The sequence below is a fragment of the Balaenoptera musculus genome, chromosome 2 (genome assembly GCF_009873245.2).
Source record: "Balaenoptera musculus isolate JJ_BM4_2016_0621 chromosome 2, mBalMus1.pri.v3, whole genome shotgun sequence".
Taxonomy (NCBI): Eukaryota; Metazoa; Chordata; class Mammalia; order Artiodactyla; family Balaenopteridae; genus Balaenoptera; species Balaenoptera musculus.
Window position 1 is genome coordinate 91543412 of NC_045786.1, and position 24961 is coordinate 91568372.

A 24961-nucleotide genomic window follows, 5' to 3' on the forward strand; every position below is an offset into this window, starting at 1 on the left:
GGATGCCAGTTGTCAACAACTTAAATAGAAGATTGGTCCCAGAAATCCTTTGAGAGTGAGCATTCATTGATTGAGGACTTGGAGGGGAGTAGGGATCCAGAGAACATTCCCTGGAATTGGAGCTGGAAGGAACTTTAATGGGCACATTTGGGGGCGGGGGGTCACCACTTTATTTTACCCATAAGGAAAGAGAGGCTCAGAGAACAACGGTAATATCGCAAGTGAGATATTATTACTAAGTGGCTACAAGAGCACTTTGCAAACTCCAGAGTAGGTACATGGGTAAGTGTTATTTGTGTGGAGAGGTGTTTCCTGGGACACCTGGAACACCTGCTAGGCAACTAATGGGCCAGGTGAGCGCTCTATCCCTGCGCAGCTCCCTCTGCAGGAAGTTGTGTATGTGAGAAAGAGCACGGCTGAGGGACAGAAACCCTAGCCAAGTGAAACCTCAGATAATCCCCAAGTTTAGTTTTAGCCAAGACTGTCCAGCTTCTGTCCCACCTGGGCCCACCCCCCAGAACTCCAGCCACCTGTCTCCTTTTGTCCCCTTGCCCCCTCAGGTGGAGGTGCTGAGCTGCACCACTGCAGCCAGGCCTTGATGGGGGTCTCACACCCTTGCTCCATGGCCTGCCGTTACCTCAACCCAGCCTGACACACTCCCTTCCTGGTTCAAGTTCAGGCTCTAGCATCAACCATGACCTTAGGCAATTTTTTTTTTTCCTTCTCTGTGCCTCAGTTTCCTCATTTGCAAAATGAAACACTCAAGACTCTGGATTAGAGGTTTTCAGACTGCTCCAAGGGGACTTAGAGGTGCCATGGGTCAGGGGAGGAAGCCTCAACAGGTGATCTTTGGGCCGCCCCACCTCCAACTTCTTCCCTAATTCTCTGATGGTACCAGCACATCCATGTCACTATGTCTCCTCTCCTGCTGGGTCACTGAGCCTTGTCAGCCTCGCTCCTACATCTCTGCCACTGCCGCTTCCCACTCCAGTCCCCCTAGCGCTGCTTCCTTATCCTCTGGCACCTCCCTGACTCAAGACTGTTACTACCTCTCATTGCCTGCAATGAACTCCCAGCTTCTCATTTCAGTACTCAGGACCTCAAATCTGACAAGAACCCGGACAAGGCCAGCTTGTCCCAGTGATCCCCACTCCCTGATCCCCAATAATTTTTTACTTCTGACTCCAAGTCTTTGCTTTTGCCAAATCCCCTAGAAAGTGCCCCCACCTCCACACCCCCCAATCCCCCAGATGCCCTGTTTCTCCTTTAACCATCTTCCAATCAATACTCCCCTTCTCCAGGACCTGTATTACTGTCCGCACTGCTCTCTTGGCACATTGAAGGGACACCGAATTTGGTCACATCTCTCCAGCTAAACAGAGAAGTCCCACTCATGCCCATGTGCGCCCACAGGGTCTTGAGCTCAGGCAATGTTTGCTGCTGGCCATTAAGTGCCTAAGATAAAAAAGCCAAGCAGTGAGCCCTGCAGGGGATCCTGAGGATAAAGTTCATCTCCAGGTTTGTGTCACTGAGGCCTGAAGACAGCCCTAAAAAGCAATGGCTTGCTGGAAAGGCCCTCTGAGGCATGGGGGCCCAAGCCCATGCAGAGCAAAAAGGATTTACCTCTGGTTCCAAAACCATTGTCTCATTCTGCTTCTGTTTCTCTCTATAATGCGGCCTCTCTCTACTTTTCTGGGGCTGTTTTTACCTCTTTACCTCTCTTTCATTTGCCTCTTTTCCCCTGCTTTCTCTGCTCTTGAATCTAAATTTAAAGGAACATTGATTATATTAAATGGATAAAAGTGTATGTTTCTTACATATACAGTCTTACATTAGTGCTTACTAATGTAAATTATTTTTAATATCTCTTTAACCAACTCTTAGCTGATTTTTTAAAATGTCTATTTTCTTTTTCCATAATGTTTATAGAAAAATTGGAAAATCTGAAGAACTAGAAGATTGAAAATGTACTAACAGTGTTTTTTTTTTTTAAGTTTATTTACTTATTTTTGGCTGCATTGGGTCTTCGTTGCTGCACGCGGGCTCAAGCTACTCTTCATTGCAACGCGCGGGCTTCTCATTGCGGCGGCTTCTTTTGTTGCGGAGCACCAGCTCTAGAGCGCGGGCTCAGTAGTTGTGGTGCATGGGCCTAGTTGCTCGGCGGCATGTGGGATCTTCCTGGATCAGGGCTCGAACCTGTGTCCCCTGCATTGGCAGGTGGATTCTTAACCACTGCGCCACCAGGGAAGCCCAGTAATAACATTTTGATGTACTTCCTTTCAGTCTTTTCTTCTATGCATATTTTTGAAATATTTCTTGTGATTATGCTGTATATACAATTTTGTATTTTGGGGTGTTTTTTTGTTTGTTTAAAATTTTAACCGTTTTTTCGTGTCATTATTAACTCTGACCAGAATCTGTAACCATATATGTATGTTTGTTTACTATTTCACCCTGACCATAATTTCTTCAACTAGATCCCCATTTGGGGGCAGTTAGGTTGTTTTCCTTTAAATAGTTTTTTTCTTTTATAACTAAGACTATATCCACAGTTGATTATTTTTTCCACCATGGGTTGGTGACCAACTACAGAAAAAAATGTCCTTCATCTTTGGCCTGGAGACAGGGCCCCCATATAATCCCAAGTGGCACTTATGAGGGAAGTTGAGTTTCTGTGTCTGTGTGACTCGTGGGGGGCTCTTTCTCTTGGTGCATGACTAGCAGATTGTGGGTGTTCAATAAATACTAAATGATGACAAGGTGTGTATATATGACATATTGGTGTTCATGTACGTTCCTCTGTGTCCCTGTTTTTGCTCTTGTGTATTTCAAGTGGGTATCACCTTTGTGCAAACCTCTGAATCATTCTATATATGTGCAGTCTGTGTATCCATGTCTGTAAATGTGGGTGTCTAGGTGAGATGTGTATAGCTCTGAACGTGTAAGTCTGTGTATCCACACAATGTCTGCCCTTAGGAGTGTGTATTATACACAACTCTATGTGTGTGTCTGCGTGTGTGAGTTGGTCTCTGTGCCTGTGCGTGCACATCTAGGTTGGGCCTCGTTTCTTGGGGGCTGTATGCCTATGTGTCTGTGTGTGCCCAGGTTCAGTTCTGTGTGGACCTGTGTGAGGGGTCTCTCTCCACGTGCATCTTTGTTCTGGGCATGCGCACTAGGCTGGTGTGTAAGTGTGTGAACACCTGAGGGAGCTGGGCCTGGCTTCCTTTCCCCCTGGGAGCAGAGTGGTGCCCAGGGCAGAGGTGACACACCCTCTGAGCTCCTCATTTTCCTGGGAACCAGCCTGGGAGAGTGAGACCGAGAGCAATCTGCGTCAGGAGCACCGGCCCCTTTTGCAACCAGCCCAGGCCCCAGGCGGGAACCAGGCTCTCACAGGTCAGACCTGCCCACTGTGCCTGGCTGCCAGGAAACCCAGCTCCCAGCAGGGCTGCACTGTCAGCGCCCTCCTTGGGCCTGGGCCAAATCCTCCGGTGAGCGGAACCCAGCCAGCCGAGGAGCCACATTAGTCACGCTATGGCAACAGTAGGGAGTGACTTCCCAGGCCTGGGCAGTGCTGGCTGTCCCAGGAAACCACTGCTTTCTGTCCCTGTACGTGGCAATGCTTAGGCAGCCTGGTCTCCTCCGTTATCGCCTTCCATTCTTACAACCGAACTTCAAGATGGGCCAGACGGCTCTTATTAGCTCCAATTTTCAGATGAGGAGACTGAAGCACAGAGCCACACGACCAAGGTGAAGCAGATGGGGCTTGCCCCTGGGTCCTGACCCTGGGTCCAAGATTCTTTCTGGTGTGTCACTTGGGGGGTTCTGCCCCCTAGAAATGGATCTCTCAGAGGGCAGGGCTGGGAGGCATAGTTTAGGGGACAGAGTAGGTTTTCCTAGGCTCGGGAGCAGGGCAGAGGGAGACAGGGCTGGAAGTGGGATGTGAGGAGAGATGTTAGCATTGAACCAGGCCTGCCCTCCTAGTGGAATGTTCTCAAGGCTTCCTCCACTGAACAGATTTGTCCCCTAATTGGGATGACAATGGAATTCATTGTCAGACTCAGGATAGTTTTGAGATTGTATGCGAACTCTATTAATAACCTGGGTTTATGGTCACCCTACACATAACCCCTCTGGAAGGCAGAGCCAGTCACTGGCCTCCTTGACTGGCCAGCTCTGTGGCTTCCTTGACCCCTGCCTGCACCAATCTGCTTCTGTCCCCAGGTGTCCAGATGACTCCCTGGCCCCTTGGCAGTGAGGGGCAGCAGGGGAGCCTTGGGCGCTGTGCTGCATAGGGATTCCCTGGGGCCCCTTGAATCTGGCAGAAAAGCAAGCAGCCTGACCCGTGATTAGTTTCTCCCTCAGATCTGTATTCTCTGTGACCATGTTCCGCTGCCTCTGCCCATCTTCCATTCCCCACCCCCAGGACCCCGCACCGGTTGGGGAGCAAGCAGAGCCTGTCCTCAGAGGTCTCCCTCCTGGGATGGCGAGATCACTCTCCTGGTGAGACAGGGGACCCTCGATTCCTGAGGCTGTGTGCATTTTTCTCCCTATGGCACCATTCCACCCCTGCCCAACAGGCCATGTGCTCTGCTGACCACCCCACCTCCCATGGGTTCTCCTTTTTTTAAAAAAAAAATGTATTTATTTATTTGGCTGCCCCGGGTCTTAGTTGCAGCACTAAGATCCCATGGGATCTTTGTTGCCACGTGCAGGATCTTTTAGCTGTGGCATGCAGGGCCTTAGTTGTGGCATGCAGGATCTAGTTCCCTGACCAGGGATGGGACCCAGGCCCCCTGCATTGGGAGCGCGGAGTCTTAACCACTGGACCATCCCTCCCACAGGTTCTACTATTCCAGTCCTATCCCTGACTCGCAGGGCGACTTTGGGCAAATTACTGCCTTCTTCCTTGTCTGAGTTTCTCCCAGTTGTGAAGTGGGGCTAGTACTGTCTGCCCCTCCCTGGCTCTTAGGGGGCCTGCAGGGCCCACTATAAGCAAGATAATAGTGGGGAACTGATTTGGAGGAAACTATCAAGAGCCAAGCGAGAGCTATCAGCGCTGGCCTGTGTTTACCTGGTTGTGGACCTTGGGATCCCAGCCTCCTGACGTTTGGGAACAGCCCTGACAGCTTCTTGGCCTGGCTCCTGGCTCCTTTGTCCCACTTCCAGAGAAAGGACAGAAACTGAACCCAAGAGTCTGGTTGCCTGGAGAAGATGAGACGTCAGAGCAAATAGTTTGGGGCTCAGGCCTCCCAGTCCACTCTGTCCCTAACCACTGTGGGCAAGTCACTGCCCCTCTCTGGGCCTCAACAGCTTGGTTCTGACAGCCACCCCCAGCTGTGCATTCAGGGGGTCCTAGAGCCTGTAACCTGTAACCATAGTTTTGGGATAGAAAGGATCTCGCCATCTAGTCCAAATCCTTTGCTTTTCATAGACCACTATGGGGTTTCTGGGGGCCACAGACTAACCCTGGTTAACCTGAGGTCATAAACTGGTTGCAAAGAGGATCAAGCAAGAGAGGGTATGTGGGTCAGAGAAAATCCACTGGGAAGACAACCCCAAGTGAGCTGGTGGGGCAGCAATGTAATCCTTTGTACTCCGTCAGCGTTCCATTGTCACTGTACCTTCAGCCTCTCCCTCCAGGCCTGAAATGCAGCACGGGCCTCTCCTTACCCACAGCTCTCCTTCCCTTCCCCACTTCAACAGTCTCCAACCTGACTCTGCCCCCTGCCCCCGCTAGGCTCCCACCTGGCTCCTCAACCATTCATGACGGTCAGCTGGCTCCTCATTCCCAGCATCCTCCTCTCCTGACCCTGGCAGGCTTTGAAACCCCTCGCCTTTGAGCCTCTCTCTTCCTGGGTCTCCCACCGCCCCTCCAACTAATCCTCCTCTGCTTCCTCTTCCTCCAAGAGGAGCCTCTGTCCTCACTTTCCGCTCTCCTCTCTGGGTCCGCTCTCTCCCTCTTCCAGTAATCTCCCCACTCCTCCATTTCACCCTCACGTGGCTCGTTCCCTCCACCAGGCCCACATGCACACCTCCGGAGTGTCAGGGCCTCACCAGGATGCACCCACAGCTGGGACACAGAGCTAAGTGTGTGGCCCAAAGACTACAAGACACGTGTGTTTTTACCCTGTTCCTAGCCCTATTTTATGTTCCTTCTTCTTCTTTTTTTTTTTAATCTTGGTCCTACTTTATACTCAGGTTATCTCATAGTTTATAGATGCTTTTAAACTGCCTTTAAATCCCTCCCCAGTAAGGCTAGGCAAAAGCAAACAAAAACTAAGTAACCCGCAATAAAATCAATAAAACTAGCCTCCGTCTGGTTCCTGGTGATCCCTCACCTTCTGCCTGGTTCTCCTGAAGCTTCCCCCCCTCCCCTCAGCCCTGTTTCTGTTGGTGGCACTGCCAGGCTCCCAGGACAGAAAACCTGAAGGCCCCACTGACTCAGCTTCTCCCTCTGCATGAGCCAGTCAGTCACCAGGTCTCAGAGCTTCTCCCTTCCCCTGAGCTTAGGATGCTATCTCTCCTTTTCTAGCTCCATGGTCTCTATCCCACCTGGGAGCCTCCTCGTCTGATGATTTGTTTCTTTCTGAAATAGATCTCAATACCTCTTCAAAAAACACATTTTTCATATTACAAAAGCAATAAATATTTATTGTAGAAAATTTTAAAAATGCAGGTCAACAAAAAGAAGACAGTAAAAACCACCTGTAATTTTATCAACGACAAGAGAACACTGTGGACATTTGGGTAAATATCTTTTTCCAGTTTTGTGTAAAAAAAGTGGTTTTTTTTAGCCTCATGACAGGGGGCTTCTCAGTTTCCTTCCCAGTCTATTTCCTTGTTCTTCTTGGTTCTGGGCTCAGCTGATGGAACCCCAGGAGCTACTGCAGGTGGGGAAGGAGAGCCTGCGGGGAAGTCTGGGCCACTCCCAGGGCTGAAGCAGGCTTCCGGGTTTGGGGTTTCTAGGTGGTGTCATTGACCACAACCCTTGGAGTGGGGTGCGGGGGGAGCTGAGCAGTGCCTTCCCAGGCTTCAGTCTAGCTGCGGTGGCGGGGAAGGAAGTGGTCTTGTGCAATAGGGCAAACCACTCCTCATTCAGGGCTTTTTGTTTAAGTGGGCAGGGATGGGTTTGGGAGAAACAACCCAGTTTTTGTCCGTGTTTATTTGAACTGTTGGGACCAATAAGTTTTGAATAAAACTCCCCCATATGAGGAAAGGGGGATGGGTTATAAGGGATAAGATGATGGGAGGCCCAAGGTTGAAAGCCTGGAGGGCCCAGGCAAGCACCTGACCTTGGGAGTGGCAGCGTGGATGGGGAGGGTTAGAGCCTGAGGCGCTCAAGAGGACCTAAGACCTAAATTGCTGCAGGAATGTGGGCCCCCACTGCCAGTCTCCCAAGTTTTCACAAGAAGCTAGAGATATGGGATTTTTAAAAAATAAACTTTCCTGACTCTTTAAATGTTAGTGACTAATTAAAGAAATTAAACCACTGTTTGGGTCACAGCCCAACTGGCTGCCATCGTGCAACCTTGCCAACTAGCCTTTACTGCACATCTACTGTGTACTTCACATAGGTTACTCTCCCTGATTTACTTGGTGTGGCTTCCTCCTCCTTCCCCTCTCCCTGTGTTGTGACCTCTAGTGATATGGCCTGTTTACCTCTACACTCCTTAAAGCCGAGTTTGGATTACCCCTTCCCCTGTCCCTCTGTTCAAATCCCCAAGTGCCCACCAATGTGACCTCTACCCACCAGCCTCCCAGCTTTTCCTCTCAAGGCCTGAGACAAACTGAGCAGCTTGCTGGACCCCAGTCAAAACAAGACCCATGATCTCCCCTGCCCAGCTTTTGCTCACTATGATTTTGTTATGCCTGGAATACCCAAACCCACCTGCTCATCTCATTTTATACCTCCTTCATGAAGCCGTTTCTTAACCTCTTTCTTAATCTCCATGGCTTGATCAGCCTCTGTTTTATTCAACAGCCATTTGTGGGATACCTTGTATGCACAAGCAGATCCTGGCACGGTTGATACTGAGATAAATAAGACCCAGTCCCCATCCCTGCCCCCGAGGAGCCTTGTCCCTATGAGGGTAGACTGTGCTAACACGGGTCATATGTATGCAGCAGAGCTGTGAGAGGATGGAGAGGACAGCTGTGAAACAGCGAAGGCTTTTTGAGCTGGATCGCGAGGTAAGTAGGAGCTTTCCAGGGGGTAAAGAGGCATTTGAGGTGGAGGCAACTGCCTGTGCAAAGAAAGGAGGCATGACAGTTCTTATTTTTTTTTTTATATAATTACTTTAAATTTACTTACTTACTTACTTACTTATTTATTTATTTATTTATTTATTTATTTTTGGCTGTGTTGGGTCTTCGTTTCTGTGCGAGGGCTTTCACTAGTTGCGGCAAGCGGGGGGCCACTCTTCATCGCGCTGCGCGGACCTCTCACTACCGCGGCCTCTCTTGTTGCGGAGCACAGGCTCCAGACGCGCAGGCTCAGTAGTTGTGGCGCGCGGGCTTAGTTGCTCCGCGGCATGTGAGATCTTCCCAGACCAGGGCTCGAACCGGTGTCCCCTGCATTGGCAAGCAGATTCTCAACCACTGCGCCACCAGGGAAGCCCCGACAGTTCTTATTTTTATTTAGGCTGTGCCGGGTCTTTTTTTTTTTTTTTTTTTAATATTTATTTATTTATTTATTTGGCTGTGTCGGGTCTTAGTTGCAGCACGCTGGGTCTTCGTTGCCGCGCGTGGGCTTCTCTCTAGTTGTGGCGCACAGGCTCTAGAGCACTCGGGCTCAGTAGTTGCAGCATGCGCGCTCTGGAGTTGTGGCGTGCGGGGCTCTCTAGTTGTGACATGGGGGCTCCAGAGCACGCGGGCTCAGTAGTGTGGCACGCGGGCTCTCTAGGTGTGGCATGCGGGCTCTAGAGCATGCAGGCTTAGTTGCCCCACGCATGTGGGATCTTATTTCTCCGACCAGGGATCGAACCCGGGCCCCCTGCATTGGGAGCGCGGAGTCTCACCCACTGGACCACCAGGGATGTCCTGGGAGGCATGAAAGTTCTGAGAAAGGGAGTCATTTGGCTGGGGATGGAGCAGAGAACAGCTGGGGACATCTCAGTAGTTTCGGGACCATATTGTTTTGTTACAGTATTTGCATTCCTTCTGCCTGCACTCCAGAGTGTAAGCCGCAGAAGAACAGGCACTGCGTCTCAGCTTTTATTGCTCCACATCTGACACCTGCCTGGGACTGTGTACTCTGGATCCAACCCTTGCAGCAAAGACAGCGCCCAGCAGTGGTGAGCGCGCCCCCTAGCGGCTCCTCCGCGCTCCCACCTCCTGTCACCCAGCTGACTCAGCCCTGCCCTCCTCCCTCCCAGCAGCTCTTCCTAGGGAAGGCGCTTTGTCTGCCATCATCTCACTTCATCTCCACCTCTCCCTAAGAGGAGGATGCTCCCTTTGGTCCAACAAACACTTATTAAGCTTTTATTTTGTGTTGATTCTAGGCATTGGGATACAGAATTGACCTCAGCCCGGAAGTGCTCATAGAGAACCAAGGGATAATGAAGGTTGTTCCCAGTGCTGGGGAGACCAGAAGAGGAATAGAGCCCATTTCGAGCTTTGAAGGATGGATGAGTGGCTGGCAAGGTAGGAATCAAAAATACTGTGTCTGGGAATTCCCTGGCGGTCCAGTGGTTAGGACTCTGTGCTCTCAGCGCCGAGGGCCTAGGTTCAATCCCTGGCTGGGGAACTAAAATCCTACAAGCTGCGTGTCTCGGCCAAAAAAAAAAAAAAAAAAATACAGTGCCTGATGAAATAGGAATAGCCACCGCACCGTAACGGGACCCACCCCCTGCCATCTACTCAATGTTTATTGAACTACTACCATTTACTAAGGTCATAGAGGGGGTGTGGGGTGCTGGAGACCCAGAGATGACTTAAGATACCATCTGTGTCTCCAGGAGCCCACAACCCAGTGGGAAGACAGATAAGTAAATGGAAAGGAAAAGGGGGTGCTCTGTGCTGAAGGTCCTGTTAGCAGACACAGGGATGTAGAGTAGGAAGTGCCCCCCAGCAGTGTGTACGCAGGAGGATTTCAGGAATGAGAACTAGAGTTTAGGTTGAAAGATGAGAAAGGGGGAGGTGGTGCAGGCTGAGTACGACAGGTACAAGAACACAAAGGTGTGAGAAAGTTACCCATCAAAAGGAGGCCCATCCTGGGCTGCTAATAAGGTTCTGCTTCTTGATCTGAGTGCTTGGCTCCTGGGTGTGTTCAGTTACAGAAATTCATTGAGCCGTACACTTAGGACTCAAATATGGACATTCACCTAGGTTGCCCTTCAATCCTTTAAAAGTAGCCCCCAACCTTTCACACTGCCGTTTGATTTTTCTGTATAGCATTTACCACAATTTAAAAGTGTCTCTTTTGTAAGGCTAGACTCTGGAGCCATAATGTAAGGTTTTAAATCAGTCCTCCGGTACCAGCTCTAGGACCTTAGGAACTGAACTTTGCTGAGTCAGTTTCCTCACCTGTAAAATGAGGTTAATAATAGTACCTTCATCCCAGGGTTGTGTGCTGAGGCAATCACTTGAGATATGTAAAGCACTTACATAGTACTTCCTATGTGCTTATCTTACAAAACCAAATTTCTAATGACTGGTGGTGCCTGGCACATAGGAGCTCAATAAATAATTTGTTGAATAAATGAAGAAATGGGGGCTTCCCCGGCTGGTCCAGCAGTTAAGACTCTGTGCCTTGACTGTAGGGGGCGCAGGTTAGATCCCCAGTCGGGGAACTAAGATCCCACATGTCGTGTGATGCAGCCAAAAAAAAAGAAAATTTGTTAAAAAAGACAATGAAGAAGTGAATTAAAGGGATGATTTTTTCTTTTTTTGGGGAGGGGGCACCAAGAGGCAGGTAGCTCAAACAAATGCAGGGGTGTGGGTTGGAGAGAAGCACCTCAGCTAAAGGCTCCTTCCTCCTCTGCTCCTCAGAGCCTGGGGAGCAACTACACTCCGGTAAAGAAGCAGAGGCTTCTGTGGCTGGCCACATGGGACCCCTGCACCCACACCAAAGGGAGCAGAGATAAGAACCAGGGTTCAGGGGACTTCCCTGGCGGTCCAGTGTTTAGGGCTCCGTGCTTCCACTGCAGGGGGCCTGGGTTCCATCCCTGGTCAGGGAACTAAGATTCCCAAACGCCGCGGGGAAAAAAAAGAACCAGGGTTCAAGACTATGCACCCTCCCCTTCCCCGCCACCGCCCCCCGTCCTCAACTACACACTGCAGGCTCAAACCCGGAAGAAACAGTGCTCCGTGGCCTCCCTAGGCCCCCCTATTCCCACGGCCCTTTCTCCCCTCCCCACCCCCTGGCGGTCAGACTTGGCACTTCTCCCGACCCTCAGGGGCTGGGGCTAGGACAGTTTCGGGAAGGGCGGGAAAACCTGCTAAACAGGGTGACCAAAGCCTGAACCGGTAGGACGGGGCAGTCGCATCTCCCCGTGCAGCTCTGTCCCTCTCGTGGCCCACAGAGCAGAGGCAGGAGACTCACAGGACAAATCACTTTATTACACTGTGGGTGGACCGGGGCCGGTGGGAAGTAGGGGAGCAGGAGGGAGTGTGATGTTGCAGGGCCCTGGGGGGTGCGGAAGATCTGGCTGTGTGTGCCAGCCCAGGCCAGGTTGGGGCTCGCTCCGCGGGGAAGGGGAAGAGGCGGCAGCGACCAGACAGCCGCTTTCCACTCCTCTCACCCACCCGCCACGGCATTAAATAAACAGAAAGCAGCTCTGTACAACACGGAATATACAGGGACGTCCTCCCCCGCACCCCAGCCCTGGACTTTGCAGGGTGGGAGGGGCAGCTCTGGAGGACGGAGTTGGGGCCTCCAGCCTCTGACGCCACCCCAGGCCCCTTCCCAAGGTCATGGGATGGGGGCAGGCAGCTCTGAACAGGAAGCAAAATTCCAACTTCCTCTGAAGTCCTAGGCAGACGGGTCCAACCATGCGTGGGATTCCTGGCTCAGAGGTTTTCTGCTCCTTGCAGACCCTTGAGCTTTCTCAGGAACAAGTAGCCTGAGCTTAGCTGAGACACCTCCAAGAGGGTCTGGAGCCCTGGCCCTGGAGGCAGAACAGGCTGGAGGAGTCGGGTCCCAAAGTCTTCCTCAACCCAGGCCTCCATCTTGGCAAGGAGGAAGCAGGGCCAGGTGAGAACTGGCCAGAGCCCTCTAGAGCCCCAGGCTCAGAGGGGTCGGGTTGTTTGGTAGTAGACCAGGTGCTCCATGTCCTCGGTGGTGGATACCTTGGTGCTGGTGGGGGTAGAGGGTGGGGGGTGGTGGTGGCGGTGTCTGTGGAAGCCCTTCCTCTGGTGCTTGAAGAAGCAGTAACCCAGGATGGTTACCACCACCACGATGCAGGTGCCCAGGAGCACTGCAATGGCTACCTCCACGGAGCCTGGAGGAAGAAGGAGTCAAATGAGGTGCTCCCAGGGCCTGCTCAGTTCTGACGGACGCCCACCCCCACTCTGTATGGAAGGGACCAAGGCAAATGGATGCCGGGCGTAGAAGGCCCTCGGGCATGTGAGCAGCTCAACCAGCTCCGTTGGGAGCTCGGTGGGAGGGATTCTGATGGGCTTTGGGTCTCGGCTCCAGGTTGCTCTACTTGCAGGTAGTGTGGGGAAAGGCCCGGGATGCTGAAGGCACACACACCTGGCATGCATTTTTATGCTTCTCTCCCTTGCCCCTGGCAGATATCACTATTGATCGTGGCACTCTGTCCCTTTAGCCAACCTCAGGATCCTTCTCAACACTGGCTTAGGCAGTCACAACCAATTGTGTGAGTTGATCCTTGAGTTGATACCTACTCAGTGGTGACAGGGCAGATGGGGGCTTACCTGTGTTGGGAATGGGGCTTTCCCGCCGCAGACCAAACACATCCTTCTCTACAAAATGATCAGGGTGGGGGGAGGGGGCGGGGGTCGTGGAGAGACAAGTCAATACGAAGGGTTCAAAGACACAGCTGCTCTTCAGCAGTGCCCCAGACCCAATGCCATCCTTTCCCACCCCTACTCCAGGTGCTCTGAGGACGAGGTGTGACCAGCCCAGGCCTTGGGACAGAGCCAAATGCTCTAGCTAAGCCTTTCCCCTCCCCATCTTCCGCCCCCCACAGCCCTGCTCACTGGAGATGCCACGACAGGACTCAAGGCACTGCTCCTCCCCCTCAAAGTTGTTCTTGTTGCCATAACAACCGCCATAGGTAAAGCGGGCGCAGCGTTCAGTGAACGGGTTGTAGTACCAGCGAGGGATGCTCTCCAAGCAGAGGCCCGTGTCTGGCAGGTCCACGCAGTGGCCTGGGGGGTAAGGAGCAGGCAAAGGGGTGAGTGTCCACGGGGCCTCCCTGCCACCACCAGGCTCCACATCGTTGCTGCCCACCACCTCCTGACCCTCCTCCTCATGCAGAGGATGGCTGTGACTCAATGAGGGCCTGGGGGCCCCAGAAATATCTGGCCCATCTAAAGTGTTGCAAGGAAGATAAATACAGGAGAGTAAGCTTAGGCCCAGAATCACCCTAGACTGACTCATATAATTATTTTTCAATTTTCTTTCAGCATTCCCAATTCTATCAAGGTCTTAGTTTTCTCTCTAGCACTGGACAGTCTACCTTTTAACAAAGAAGGCTAAGGGCCTGAGCCTTGGCAGACAACAATGTCCAGCTAAAATTTATTACCACGTTTTATTATACTTATTTATTTATTTAAAATTTATTTATTTTTATTTTTGGCTGCGTTGGGTCTTCGTTGCTGTGCCCAGGATTTCTCTAGTTGCGGTGAGCGGGGGCTACTCTTCGTTGTGGTGTGTGGGCTTCTCATTGCAGTGGCTTCTCTTGTTGTGGAGCACGGGCTCTAGGCGCATGGGCTCTAGAGCACAGGCTCAGTAGTTGTGGCGCACGGGCTTAGTTGCTCCGCGGCATGTGGGATCTTCCCGGACCAGGGCTCAAACCCGTGTCCCCTGCATTGGCAGGCAGATTCTTAACCACTGCGCCACCAGGGAAGTCCCTATTATACTTATTTTAATAGGCAGTCTCAGATCGTGGCATGTAATAGTGGCTTTTCATTTACAGTAGTGACGTGAAATTTCCTTTTTAATACGTTAAGTTAAATCAATAACATCTCAGTGATATGTAGGCATGGCTAAATTTCTGAACGTGTTAAGAGGGTGTATGAGGCTTGGGAGACACAGAAGGAAAGTCCAGGACACCCCCCGACCCAGCTTTCTGCCCACAGCCTGGTGCACACAGCAGGCCTTCGGCCCATTGATGGGATGAGTGAGGATAGCAGTGCCAGCCCTGACCCAGGGGACCTGGGCAGGAGCTCACCTTTATCTGCGGGGAAATGGATCCTCTGGAGTTTATCGAAGCCTCTGGTATCTGCAAAGATGAAAAATCAGAGGCACAGACCCGACAAGGGTCTCCCAGAGGTGTGGGGTGAGTGGTCTGGACCTCCCCTGCTGCGCCCACCGCCCTCCATCCCCCAGGCCTCACATTTTTCACAGGCGGCCTCATCGGAGGCGTCGGGGCAGTCGGGAGTGTCATCACACTCCAGGAAGCTGTCGATGCAGCAGCCATCACTGCAGCGGAACTTGCTGGAGTGACAGGTGCCAGAGCACACTGGGTGGGGGCGGGACGGGGTGGACGGTGAGGTCAGGCTCAAGCAGAGGCCAGCAAATACCAGGAGTCCATCATCTACCTGGCCCTCTCTACCCCAAGGTGGCATCATGACACAACCCCGGTTCCCTTTCCACCCCTGTCCCTTATACCCTCCTACACACAAAATGGGCAGAAGCTGACAGGAGGATCCTGGGCTGCAAGGGCTGGGGCACTCGTGGGCCTTCATCCTGATGGTAGGAATGGGTTGGTGGGCCAGGGCAGTGTGGTCAGGGGCCTGGACTTGAGAGAGGTTGGAGAGCTGGCAGGGGTGAGGGGAATAGGGACAGGAGCAAAGCCCACCTGGATGATGCCTTTCCACTGAGGGGCCTGGGAGAGAAAAACAGAGAAGTGAGAGGAGGCAGGGCCAGGCCCCAGCAGGGATGAGCTGATAGGGGGCCTGGGGACAGGGGATTCCCACGCTCACCTCCCTGACCCGTGACGAGAGAACACCTACCCTGGGGGAATGTCACCTGAGCCCCAACACTGCTTCACAAAGGCCCACCTTGCACATTGCGGCAGGCAAGCTTGCACTCTTCTTCCCGAAGGTAGTTGTTCTTGTTGCCCAGACAACCTCCATAAACGAAACTCTTGCAGATCTGTTCTGTGGGGTTGTAGTACCAGCGGGGGAAGGAACCACGGCAGCGGCCCACCTTGCTGGATGCGAGGCAATATTCTGGGGGAAGGAAAGCTGGTGAGGGAGCTCCGAGGGCCAATCAACAGAGCCGGAGCAGGGTGCAGAGGGTGGGTGAGTCCCGGGTCTGCCTCCCCAACCCCCTTCCTCACCTTCTGTCTGCTTGGGGGACAGCACGGTGACTGTGATGTTGGACGTGCTCTCTGGCTGGTCTGAACCGGCCACTGTCAGCTGGAACAGGTAGGTGCCTTCCTTGAGTCCCCACAGCTCCACCTGGTCTGGATCATTCCTCTAAACACAGGAGTGGCCATCAGGCTGGGACCCCTTGATGCCCCTGGTTGGCCCCAGGTCCTCCCAGTCAGCCCCCCTGCCCCACCGTGGGGAGCAGAGGGAGTTGGTATTAAATGGATCCCCAGCTTCTATCCACCCCACCCCACCTGGAGCCGCAGTTTGGCCTACGGCCCCCGAAAGGGGGCCCTGGAGAGCTGAGGTGGGGGTCAGGGAGCCAGCCCAGCGTCGCACCTTTACCCTGACGTCTGTGTCACCCTGCAGTAGGTGCCAATCTGTGCTCTCCACACCCTTCAGCACCAGGGGTTCCTGTGGCTGTACCTTCAAGTCTGTGCCTTCCCAGGCCTTGGGGATCTGGGACCCTGGGAGGAAGGTGAAGTAAGGTCAACTCTCACTGAATGGACAGGATCTCTCCTGGAGTGGGGGGCTGGTGCCTTATGGGTCACAACTAGACCAACCTAGGACTCGGCAGCCTGCCTGAGACACAGATGCAATTTCACAACTAAACCATCTTCTTGCCCTCTGTTTAGATATATTTTACTTAAGACATTTTTATGTTGTAAAACCAACTTTCTGAAGCAAATAACTAAACAGCATTGCCATCTGATCCCATTTAGGAAAAAAAGAAAAAAAATACATATATCAATATATCAATATATATTGATATATATCTATATATATATCAATATACATATACTATATATATATATATACACTATATATATATATATATATATATCAATATATGCACATATATTTGGAAGGGGGACTTTTCCTGTTTTCTACAATAAGCAGGAACTTGTGCTAATTGCTTTAAAAAGTTAAGAGTAACGATACTTTTGAAAAGCCAAATAAGTCAATGTGTAATTAACACCATCACCCCTCACTCTGCAGCCCATATCACTGCTAAGAAGCCCATCCGGACAGAGACCTTGAGCAGAGCCCCAGGCAGCACCACGTCAAGCCCTGGTGTCCCACGATGACTGGCACAGGAGCAGGATGCCTCTGTCACCTCAGACAGACTCTGCCTCCAGTCACAAGGGGACGCAAGGCAACCATACCCTCCCCCAACCAGGGTCTTCAGAGCGAGTGTGGCCCTGCTGACCCCTTGAGTTTGGACTTCTGGCCTCCAGAACTGTGAGACGGTACATTTCTAGTGTCTTCACTCACCCAGGGTGTAGTAACATGGCACAGCAGCCCTAGGAAATGGACACACTGCCCTTGAGGGTACTACGGTCCATTTAGGCAGGTAAGACCCAACAACAGGAAGCAAAATGGGAGAAAGACCCAACAAGATGAAGGGCTGTGTGATACACGTACAAGAAAAGGAAGTGGATGTTTAGAGAAGGGAAAGACCACAGCAAGCTAGAGGAAAAAGGCAAGGCTTTGTGAAGAAGGGAGAAAGGCTTTTTTGATCCTTTTGTTTTTATTTGTTTGGTTGTGGGGAAGAATGTTCTGTGTTGTTGATGACAGCAGAAAACATGATGAGCCAAAGCAAGGAGTAGGGAATTTGCAAGACTGGTTTGGTGGACATTAAGGAGATGGGCTGGGCTGGATAGATCCTGCCACAACTGCATTCTCGCCCCTCTTTCCAGATGAGCAAATTGACACTAGAGAGGTTAAATGACTTGCCCAGGGTCGCTCAGTTTCAAAACGGCAGAGCTGGGGTTTGAACCCTGGTCTGATTCGTGCTCTCTCCAAAACATCAAAACACCATGCTGCAGGCCATATGTGCTTAGAAGTGTGATTTTTTAAATAATCTTTATAATCTTTGGGTTTTGTTTTTGTTTTTAGCTTAGGTAATACATGTACATGATGAAATATGCAAAAAATACAAAAGGGTAGTGAGAATTAAGTCCCCAATTCTTAAACCCCCAGGTTCCTCTCTCCAGAGGCATTCTCAATTACTAGTTTGGGTGTATGTGTATGTGTGAGTATCAAGAGAGAGTGTATAGAATATTCACAAGCATGCTAGTTCTTCATCTTGCTTTTCCCTTAATATATACTGGAAATCAGTCATAGCAATATATAAAGAACTTCTTCTTCTTTTTTTTGGTTGTTGCATAATACTTACTGTATGAATGCACCAAAATTTACAACACATTTAACCAGTCCATCAGTCTCTCTTGATGTAGGTCCTTCTTTCCTACCTCCCTCCTTCCTTCCTTCTTTCCTCCCTCCCTCCCTCCCTACTAAGAACTAACCCTTGCTACCTCAGGGTTTATTATTATGATTAAAACAGCACCACAGTATCCAATTATAGGATGTGTTGACGGACACTGAGATTGTTTCCAATTCTTTGCTCTTATAAACAATGGTATAGTGACTGATCGCCTGCTAAGTTGTTTTACACATGTTTAAGCATAGCCGCAAGATGAGTTCCTGCAAGTGGAATCGTGTTGAGGGCTATATGCATTTACACTTTGGGTGTGTATTGCCCAACTGCCCTCCACAGAGGCTCTGCAGAGGGTTACATCAAGTGTAAGAGTTCAAAGAAGAGAAGGTAAAGAGATAAGAACAGCTGGTAGGAGGCTGAGTCACAGGGATTCCTCTTTGATGAGGCAGAGAAAGCAGAGCCAACAGGGAACTCTCAGAGGGTGGTCCCAGAGGTGAGAAGACCAGGACACACAGTGACAGCAAAGGGATGGGAGGGGAGAACTTCCACAGAGGAACACATCAAATGGTGCAGAGGGCTACGGGAATGAGAAAAGGGAACCTCGGTTGAGGGGAAATAAGACTGGGAGAGCAGGAAAGTACCTGTTTGGAACCAAGCCCCAGCCCAGTGGCTTAAGGGCCCAACAGGGGCCATCCTCAGGCCCTGAGGTGAGAGGCCAAGCCAAGGGGGCAGTGAGCTGGGAGGAGCCCATTCCTCCCTCCTTGCATTTTTCAGGAAGTAAACAGCAGTTGCAAAGGGGAAAGAAGACAGATTACTCGGCAGTCTACTAGCAGAAAGATAGGCTAGCCCCACTGGCCCCCAGGGTGGAAGTGGCAAGCTGAGTGGCACGGCAGACCTTAGGCCAAATCAGCAATGTCCACCCACACACAGCTGGTCCTCTCCAAGCCCCAGCCCCCAGGAGCAAGGGGCAGATGCTCTGCCCTACCACTCCCTTTTTCCCACCCCCAAGAGAGCAAAGGGCCAGAGTAGCAATAAAGCCAGCCCCTCCCCCAGCTGCCAGGCCTCAGGACTCTCAAGGGAAACACAGACTCCACCTTCTAAGCCACTCTTCCAACGGAAAGAGGGGGAAGGGGAGAGGAGGAAAGAGCAGGGTGCTCAGGAGGCCCCAGCAATCTGGACTGGACTGGCCTGGCCATAGGCGGGAAAGGGGGAACAGATCAACCCACCCTGGGGAGGATTCTCCCCAGTAAATCAAAGGTTTCAGAAGCCCTGAGCACTTGCCCACTTTGCCTGCCTCAGTCTACCCTAGCCTAGCCTCCAGGATGGCACAGTGGCCTGACCCTCTTTGTACCCTCTTTGTACTTCCAGCCTCTCTAATGGGACTCAGCTGAGAATGGACTCCTTGACATGCACATGGCATCCCCCACTCCCCAAAACGCTGCGGTGCCCTGAAATGGCCTGGGGCCCACACTGAGTCCAAGCTCTACCCAGCTCCCCACAGGTCCCAGGAAATCCCCACTCCATCCTGTCTTGTGCCAACCAGGCCAGTCAGGGGGTGGGGAGGTTTCCAGATGAGGAAGGCCCCATCCAGCTCAGCTTCCTGCCCAGACCCGAGTTTCAGGCGCTAGCCCTACAGTGAGGGGTCCTGGCAGAGCAGGGAGGGCAGGCAGCTCAGGTCAATTAGAGTATCACCACCTACACTCTGCTGCTTCCTTGTGGAACAGGCTCAGGCCCTGGCCCAGTGGGACTCAGTGGCCCAGCCTGGCCCAGAGACAGTGTCCCCCTCCCGGAATCTCCACCCTACCTCTCCTCAGAGATCCAGAGCTTTTGGAGGGATAGGGAGAAGAGGAAAGGCTGGAGAAGAAAGTCCCTTTTCTACTTTCCAAAACTGAGACCACCCAGCTCCAGTCCAATCCTGGCCACTGGGCTCCCCAGTCTCTGGTTCTGTTGTCCACTGAGCTGTCCTGGATCAGAGACAGGTTTCTACCAGAAAGGTGGTCTTGTGTGAGGAACAGCACAGGACTTTTGGAGGTCCTGCCTGGGGTTGAGTCCCAGGTCTCCCATTTGTGGGCAGTGTTATCCTGGGCAAATTATTTAACATGGGAGTCAGTTTCCTAATCTAAAAGTGGGATGACTACTAATAGCACCCTTTTCAGAGGTGGTTGTCATGATGCCTAAGTGAGAGGCTGAGTGGCATAGCAATCAGCAAACTGTAGAGAGCTAACAGAGGTTATCAGAGTGACCCATCCCTGCCCTGGAGCCCCACCTGGCCAGAACAGCAGGTGGAGAGAATGGGGAATGAAGGTCTCTGGAGGGACCCTGACCCCAGCTAACTGCTCAGTCCCAGGAGGAAAGAGAAGGAGCCCTGGGTCCGACTTTGCTCTTATTCTGGAAGTAAACAAGGTGAGCAGACAGCTTGGTTACCAGATCCTAAGCAGGGAGAGCCCTGCCTGTCTTATACACACACACACTTGCCTGGACAGCTGACATCCCTTCCCTACCAGGTATACATACCAGTGGGCTGACTCACCCAGCAACCCTCCACACCCCCACCCCAGAGCCTCTAGGCTACTGCGCCCTCAATACCGCCCCTTCCCCAGTTGGGTCACCCCCAGACTGGGCTTGTTCTTTAGACTATGGGGGCCTGGCAGTTTCCCCCAGACCACCAAAAAATCAGCTTGTGGGGGGAGGAGTACAGAGAGATGCTATAAACAATCCCAAGCCCAGCAGTGGAGAAGGAACCTATCCTTCACCAGGTTCATTTGACAGGGCACCAAGGTGCCTAGGACAGTGCTCCGCCAAGGCTCCAGGCGTATCTTCTATCTATCTAGTCACCAGGTGGCCTTCAGACAGCTAACTCCCTGACTTGGCCTATTGGGGCCAGAAGTGAGAATCCCGAGAAGCTGCGTCCTCTCTCCTGTACACACATCCCAGAGCACCAACCCACTCAACATCCTGAATTCAGGAGCCAGTTTGTGCTCTAGGGTGTCAGCCCTCCCCACTCCTGTAGCCTGTCCTTTATTTACTGTTTGTATCGCCTACTTCTAAGGAGGAGTTGGGGTCGAATGGGACTCTCCTCCTAACTGCGTTCTGATGCCTCGCGCAGGACTCCAAAACCAGTCCCTTCTCTGAGTCTCCCCGAATCCTGGCACCCTCGTCCTTACCTCCGAATCCCTGGGTCCGCAGCTCGCGGTAGGAGCGGTAAACCTCCCGCGTGAGGTAGTTGATGAAGCCCTCCCTGGGCGCGAACTTGCACACGAAGTTCTGCTCGTAGAGGCAGTTGATGAGGAAGCAGGAGGCGATGGCGGCCTCCCCGCCGTCGGGCTGCAACTCCACCAGCGCCAGATTGCAGTCGTTGGAGCTGCAGCAGGCGTGCACGCAGTCCCGGCCGCGGCGCACGGTGAGGGAGCGCAGGAAGGTGGCGCCGTTTCTCACCGAGGCGTCGGTGTCGAGCACGAAGGCAGGCACCCCGGGCGTAAAGCGGTCCAGGCAGTTGTCGGCCGTGAGCAGACTGGGGGGCACGGGCGGCGGCCCGGCCTCGGTGCCCAGGAGGCCGAGCGCGCAAAGGAGCCACACGGCGACCGCTGGGATAAGGGCCTGGGAGAGGCGGGCCCCGGCCATCATCCCCCCAGGGACCGTCGCCCTCCTCCCCACGGGGGTCATCTTCACAGTGCGGGCCCCTGAGCTCCGAGGGTGATAGCGACCTGAGAGAGGGGAGGGGACGGAGGAGGAGACATCGGATCAGCCGGGAGACTTCAAGGTAGGTGGGCGGGCCCGCAGGAAGTGAAGGGGAGGACCGGGGAGCACCGAGCACCCCGGGAGTGGAGAGGGGCACGCGGGCCCGGTCCTCCCACGCCCACTCCGGTGACCCGACCGCCCGACGGACGGCCAGACGGACGTCTAAAGGAGCTCACGTACCCGGACACACGAACGAGCAGAGAACAAAGGGCCAAACATGCTCAGAACCCGCTTCACCTCCTCCTCGCTCACCTCGGCCCTGGTTACCTGCTCAGGTGAGTGGGGTGGGGCCGGGCCAGCCGAAGTTCCGGTCCCGGCTTCCTGCGCGGCTCGGGCCGCAGCTTCCGCCCCGGTGTCCGGTGCGCTGGGGATCTGCCACCTCCTCCCCACCTAGTTTCTGGTGAAACTGAGTCAACGCGGCCGGGGCGGGGCGGACATTAACCCCGGCGCCGCCGGCTCCACCCACGCCCGGTGCGCCTGTCCAGCCCCAGCTTCCGGACCGCCTATCCGCATCCCCGGGATCCCCGACCCTTCTCCCTCAGCCTGGTGCCCAAAGGGGCTCAGAGGCTGGGGCGCCCAGCCCCGGGCCTCTGGATCCACCGAGTCCAGCCTCGCGGGGTTCCCCGCACCCCAGAAGTACACCCCTATTCCCGGAGGCCCGGACAGGTCAGGAGGACGCTTCAGCGAAGTCAGGCACCCGAGGGTGGGTCAGGCGCTCTGGGGCGGCTGCCTCCGGCCTCCCTTTCCGGTCCGGGCCGGCATTCCCAGACCCAGGCCTAAGGTGCTTGGGAAGGGGCCGGCGGAGAAGAAATGGGGGAAAGCCCGATGCAAAAGATCTCGCTGTCGTCGTCAGCCCTCAGGAAATCATTTCCATCTTGTGGCCGGAAGAGATCCCAGAAACTGCGTGGCTGCACCTTTGGTAACTGGAATCCAGGATGCCTGCTCCATCGTCACCACCTTTGCCAGCTCCGGAAGCCCTCCTTTCTGTCAGAGTGAGAAACAGGAGATTTCCAGCGGCCAGGCTTCCCTGCTTGATCTGCAGTGGTTCCTTTTGGTTTGAGACCCTTCCTCATCTTGTACTAACGTTTACATTATTCGGGTCACTGTCGGAGCTGAGTCCCTGTTAGCCTCCTTGGTGGGCTGATCCCTTCTCTGCAGAATCCCTCTCCTCTCTCACCAGGTGGGGTGCTCCTGGTCAAGAGCTGGCTGCTTTCTTCCAGTGAAGTAACATCCTTGGGAGCTAGAAATTCCAGCTTACCAAAGTAGCTGAGCTAATGACCTTCACAGAGCCATGGACTCCTTGAAGCCAGGCTCATTGTATTTCCTGAGAGAAGAACTCCTCCTACAGTCCATTCTTTACAGAGCAAGATTGGTCCTATTAATGCTTTCCCCCAAAAGAGATTCCACACCTTTTCATGATGACTTAACAAACCCCAGCCCAATGGGAACGGTCTTCCTACTTTCTTATCTAGAGCAGCTTTACCTACTAGGTCCTGTAGCCAACCCTTCAATCATTTTCCTGGCTAAACTGCAACATTCCCTAGCTGCCCACATTATGAGTGTTGGGGGTGGGAATCTGAGATCTGTCTCCCTTTCTCTGGATTTTCTGGGTTTTTCCACTGCCCCAGGCACAGTGGGGAACATAGAGCAATGATGGTACACCAGGAATGAAGCATATGATTGTGCAGTTACTGCAAAGAAAAGATTTTGTTGAGATTTGATTCCTGCCTCCTTCAATACCTTATGCATACAAGAATCCTAACACAGGAGACTGTTAACCTTATGGTAATATTACTACAGATTAATCATTACTTCCATTACACCATTACACATTACACATTACTTCCATTCCATCACATACACCATTACAAAAACCTACATCTGTCAAGCCCTGACATTGCCCAAACCCTATGTATTTCCCACGCATTGCCCCATATACTCAAAACAAACCAAGAAAGTAGGTACTATTTTTATTCCCCTTTTACAGATGAGCAAACAGGCTCAGACAGGTGAATGAACTTGTCAGGTCACGTGGCAGTTAGGTGGCAGAGCAGGGATTGGAGTCCAGGAAGGCCAAGTCTGTTGCTTCAGCACCTAAACACTGCTTTACTGAACTTACAATTCTGACTTCAGCTGGAAATTCCACCCTCACCTCAGATTCAACTTGCCTGAAACACAAACTTTCAAGTGATGATCAACCCCCATTTGAGATGCCTGCTGTGTGCCAGACACTCGACATCTGTGATCTCTGATTCCCACAACAGCTCTGAGAATAGTTTCTGCTTTGCAGAGAGGCTCACTAAACTCCATCAAGGTCACGCAGTGAAGAGTGGGAGGCAAGACTGTGTAGGGGTTCAGCTTGTGGGCTTCAGACTCAAGACTACTGGGTTTAACTCTTTAATCTGCCACTTACTATCAGTTGTAGCCTTTGGCAACTTATTTAGCCCCTCTGTGCCTTAGCCTCCTTGTATATGAAGTGGGGCTTCACAGGGTTAGTATGAGGGTTAAATGAGTTAATACAGATAAAACATTTGACACCTGAAAAAAGTGACAGAGCCAGAATTTTATCTCAAGTCTCTCTGACATCAAAAACTACACTTTTCTCACTACCTTATGCTGCTTCTTACATCCAGAAGACAAAACCTACACACGAGGGGAAAAAAGACTAAGATAGTCCACCAAAGTGGTGAAAGCGATGGCATTTGAATGATGGGAATTCGAAGTAACATTTTCTTCTTCCTAGCTTAAAAATTATTTCCGAAGTTTCCTTTAGTGAGCATGGAATGCTTCCATGGTGAAGAGAAAACTACATCATCACAACTTCCACATTGATCATATTTAGCCCCAAAATGCTTCTCTCTCCATATTCTCTCCTGATCTCACTGTCCCAGTCACTTGGGAGTCATCTGTGCCCCCTGCCTTTTCTTTTTTTAAAAAAATTATTTATTTATTTTATTTATTTTGGGCTGCGTTGGGTCTTCATTGGTGCACGCAGGCCTTCTCTAGTTGTGGAGAGTGTGGGCTACTCTTCGTTGCGGTGCACATGCTTATTGTGGTGGCTTCTCTTGTTGCGGAGCACAGGCCCTAGGCTCACGGGCTTCAGTAGTTGTGGCACAGGAGCTCAGTAGTCGTGGCACACAGGCTTAGTTGCTCCGCGTCATGTGGGATCTTCCGAGACCAGGGCTCAAACCCGTGTCTCCTGCACTGGCAGGGCAGGCAGATTCTTAACCACTGCGCCACCAGGGAAGCCCCAGGGAAGAGCCAATTTTGACTCCATGTTGGATTTGTTTCTTTGAATTTAACCTTTGCTTTTCATTGTTTTTGTTATTATAATCATACATAATGGCCTGCCTTAGGGAACCCTGCCCCTGTGCCTGAATGTTAAACTAAAGTGCCTTTGTTCAGCTCACAGGAAGACAATCTGACCCCGCCCACCTGTGAATGGCTGCAAAGAAAAAATTAACACATCCCCTCCCTGATGCAGGCCACAGGAGGAGA

General features: G+C 52.2%; 1 protein-coding gene across 11 annotated transcripts; it reads right to left on the bottom strand.

The window, feature by feature from the left end:
* Positions 1–11486: 11486 nt before the first annotated feature.
* Positions 11487–24459, bottom strand: SPINT1 (serine peptidase inhibitor, Kunitz type 1). 11 transcript variants are annotated; one of them, XM_036845240.1, is made up of 11 exons: positions 21644–24452; positions 20890–21429; positions 15844–15971; positions 15474–15612; positions 15193–15363; positions 14991–15017; positions 14526–14651; positions 14361–14411; positions 13165–13335; positions 12880–12927; positions 11493–12440 (listed from the first exon to the last, which is right to left on the bottom strand). In XM_036845240.1, exons 2-11 carry the CDS (start codon positions 21386–21388, stop codon positions 12229–12231), a joined length of 1572 nt encoding a protein of 523 aa, XP_036701135.1. In that variant the 5' UTR covers positions 21389–21429; positions 21644–24452; the 3' UTR covers positions 11493–12228. The 11 variants fall into 11 exon arrangements, with proteins under 11 accessions (XP_036701134.1, XP_036701130.1, XP_036701129.1 ...); XM_036845235.1 differs by having other exon boundaries at positions 11492–12440; positions 14526–15017; positions 21731–24455; XM_036845234.1 differs by having other exon boundaries at positions 11492–12440; positions 14526–15017; positions 21644–24455.
* Between the last annotated feature and the right edge of the window lie 502 nt (positions 24460–24961).

Coding starts and splice junctions, on each gene's coding strand:
- SPINT1 (XM_036845235.1), bottom strand. CDS start 21,388: ATGACCCCCGTGGGGAGGAGGGCGACGGTCCCTGGGGGGATGATGGCC. Junction 14,412..14,525: donor TGAGGCCGCCTGTGAAAAAT/GTGAGGCCTGGG, acceptor TCATCTTTGCAG/ATACCAGAGGCTTCGATAAA. Junction 13,336..14,360: donor CCATTTCCCCGCAGATAAAG/GTGAGCTCCTGC, acceptor CTTACCCCCCAG/GCCACTGCGTGGACCTGCCA.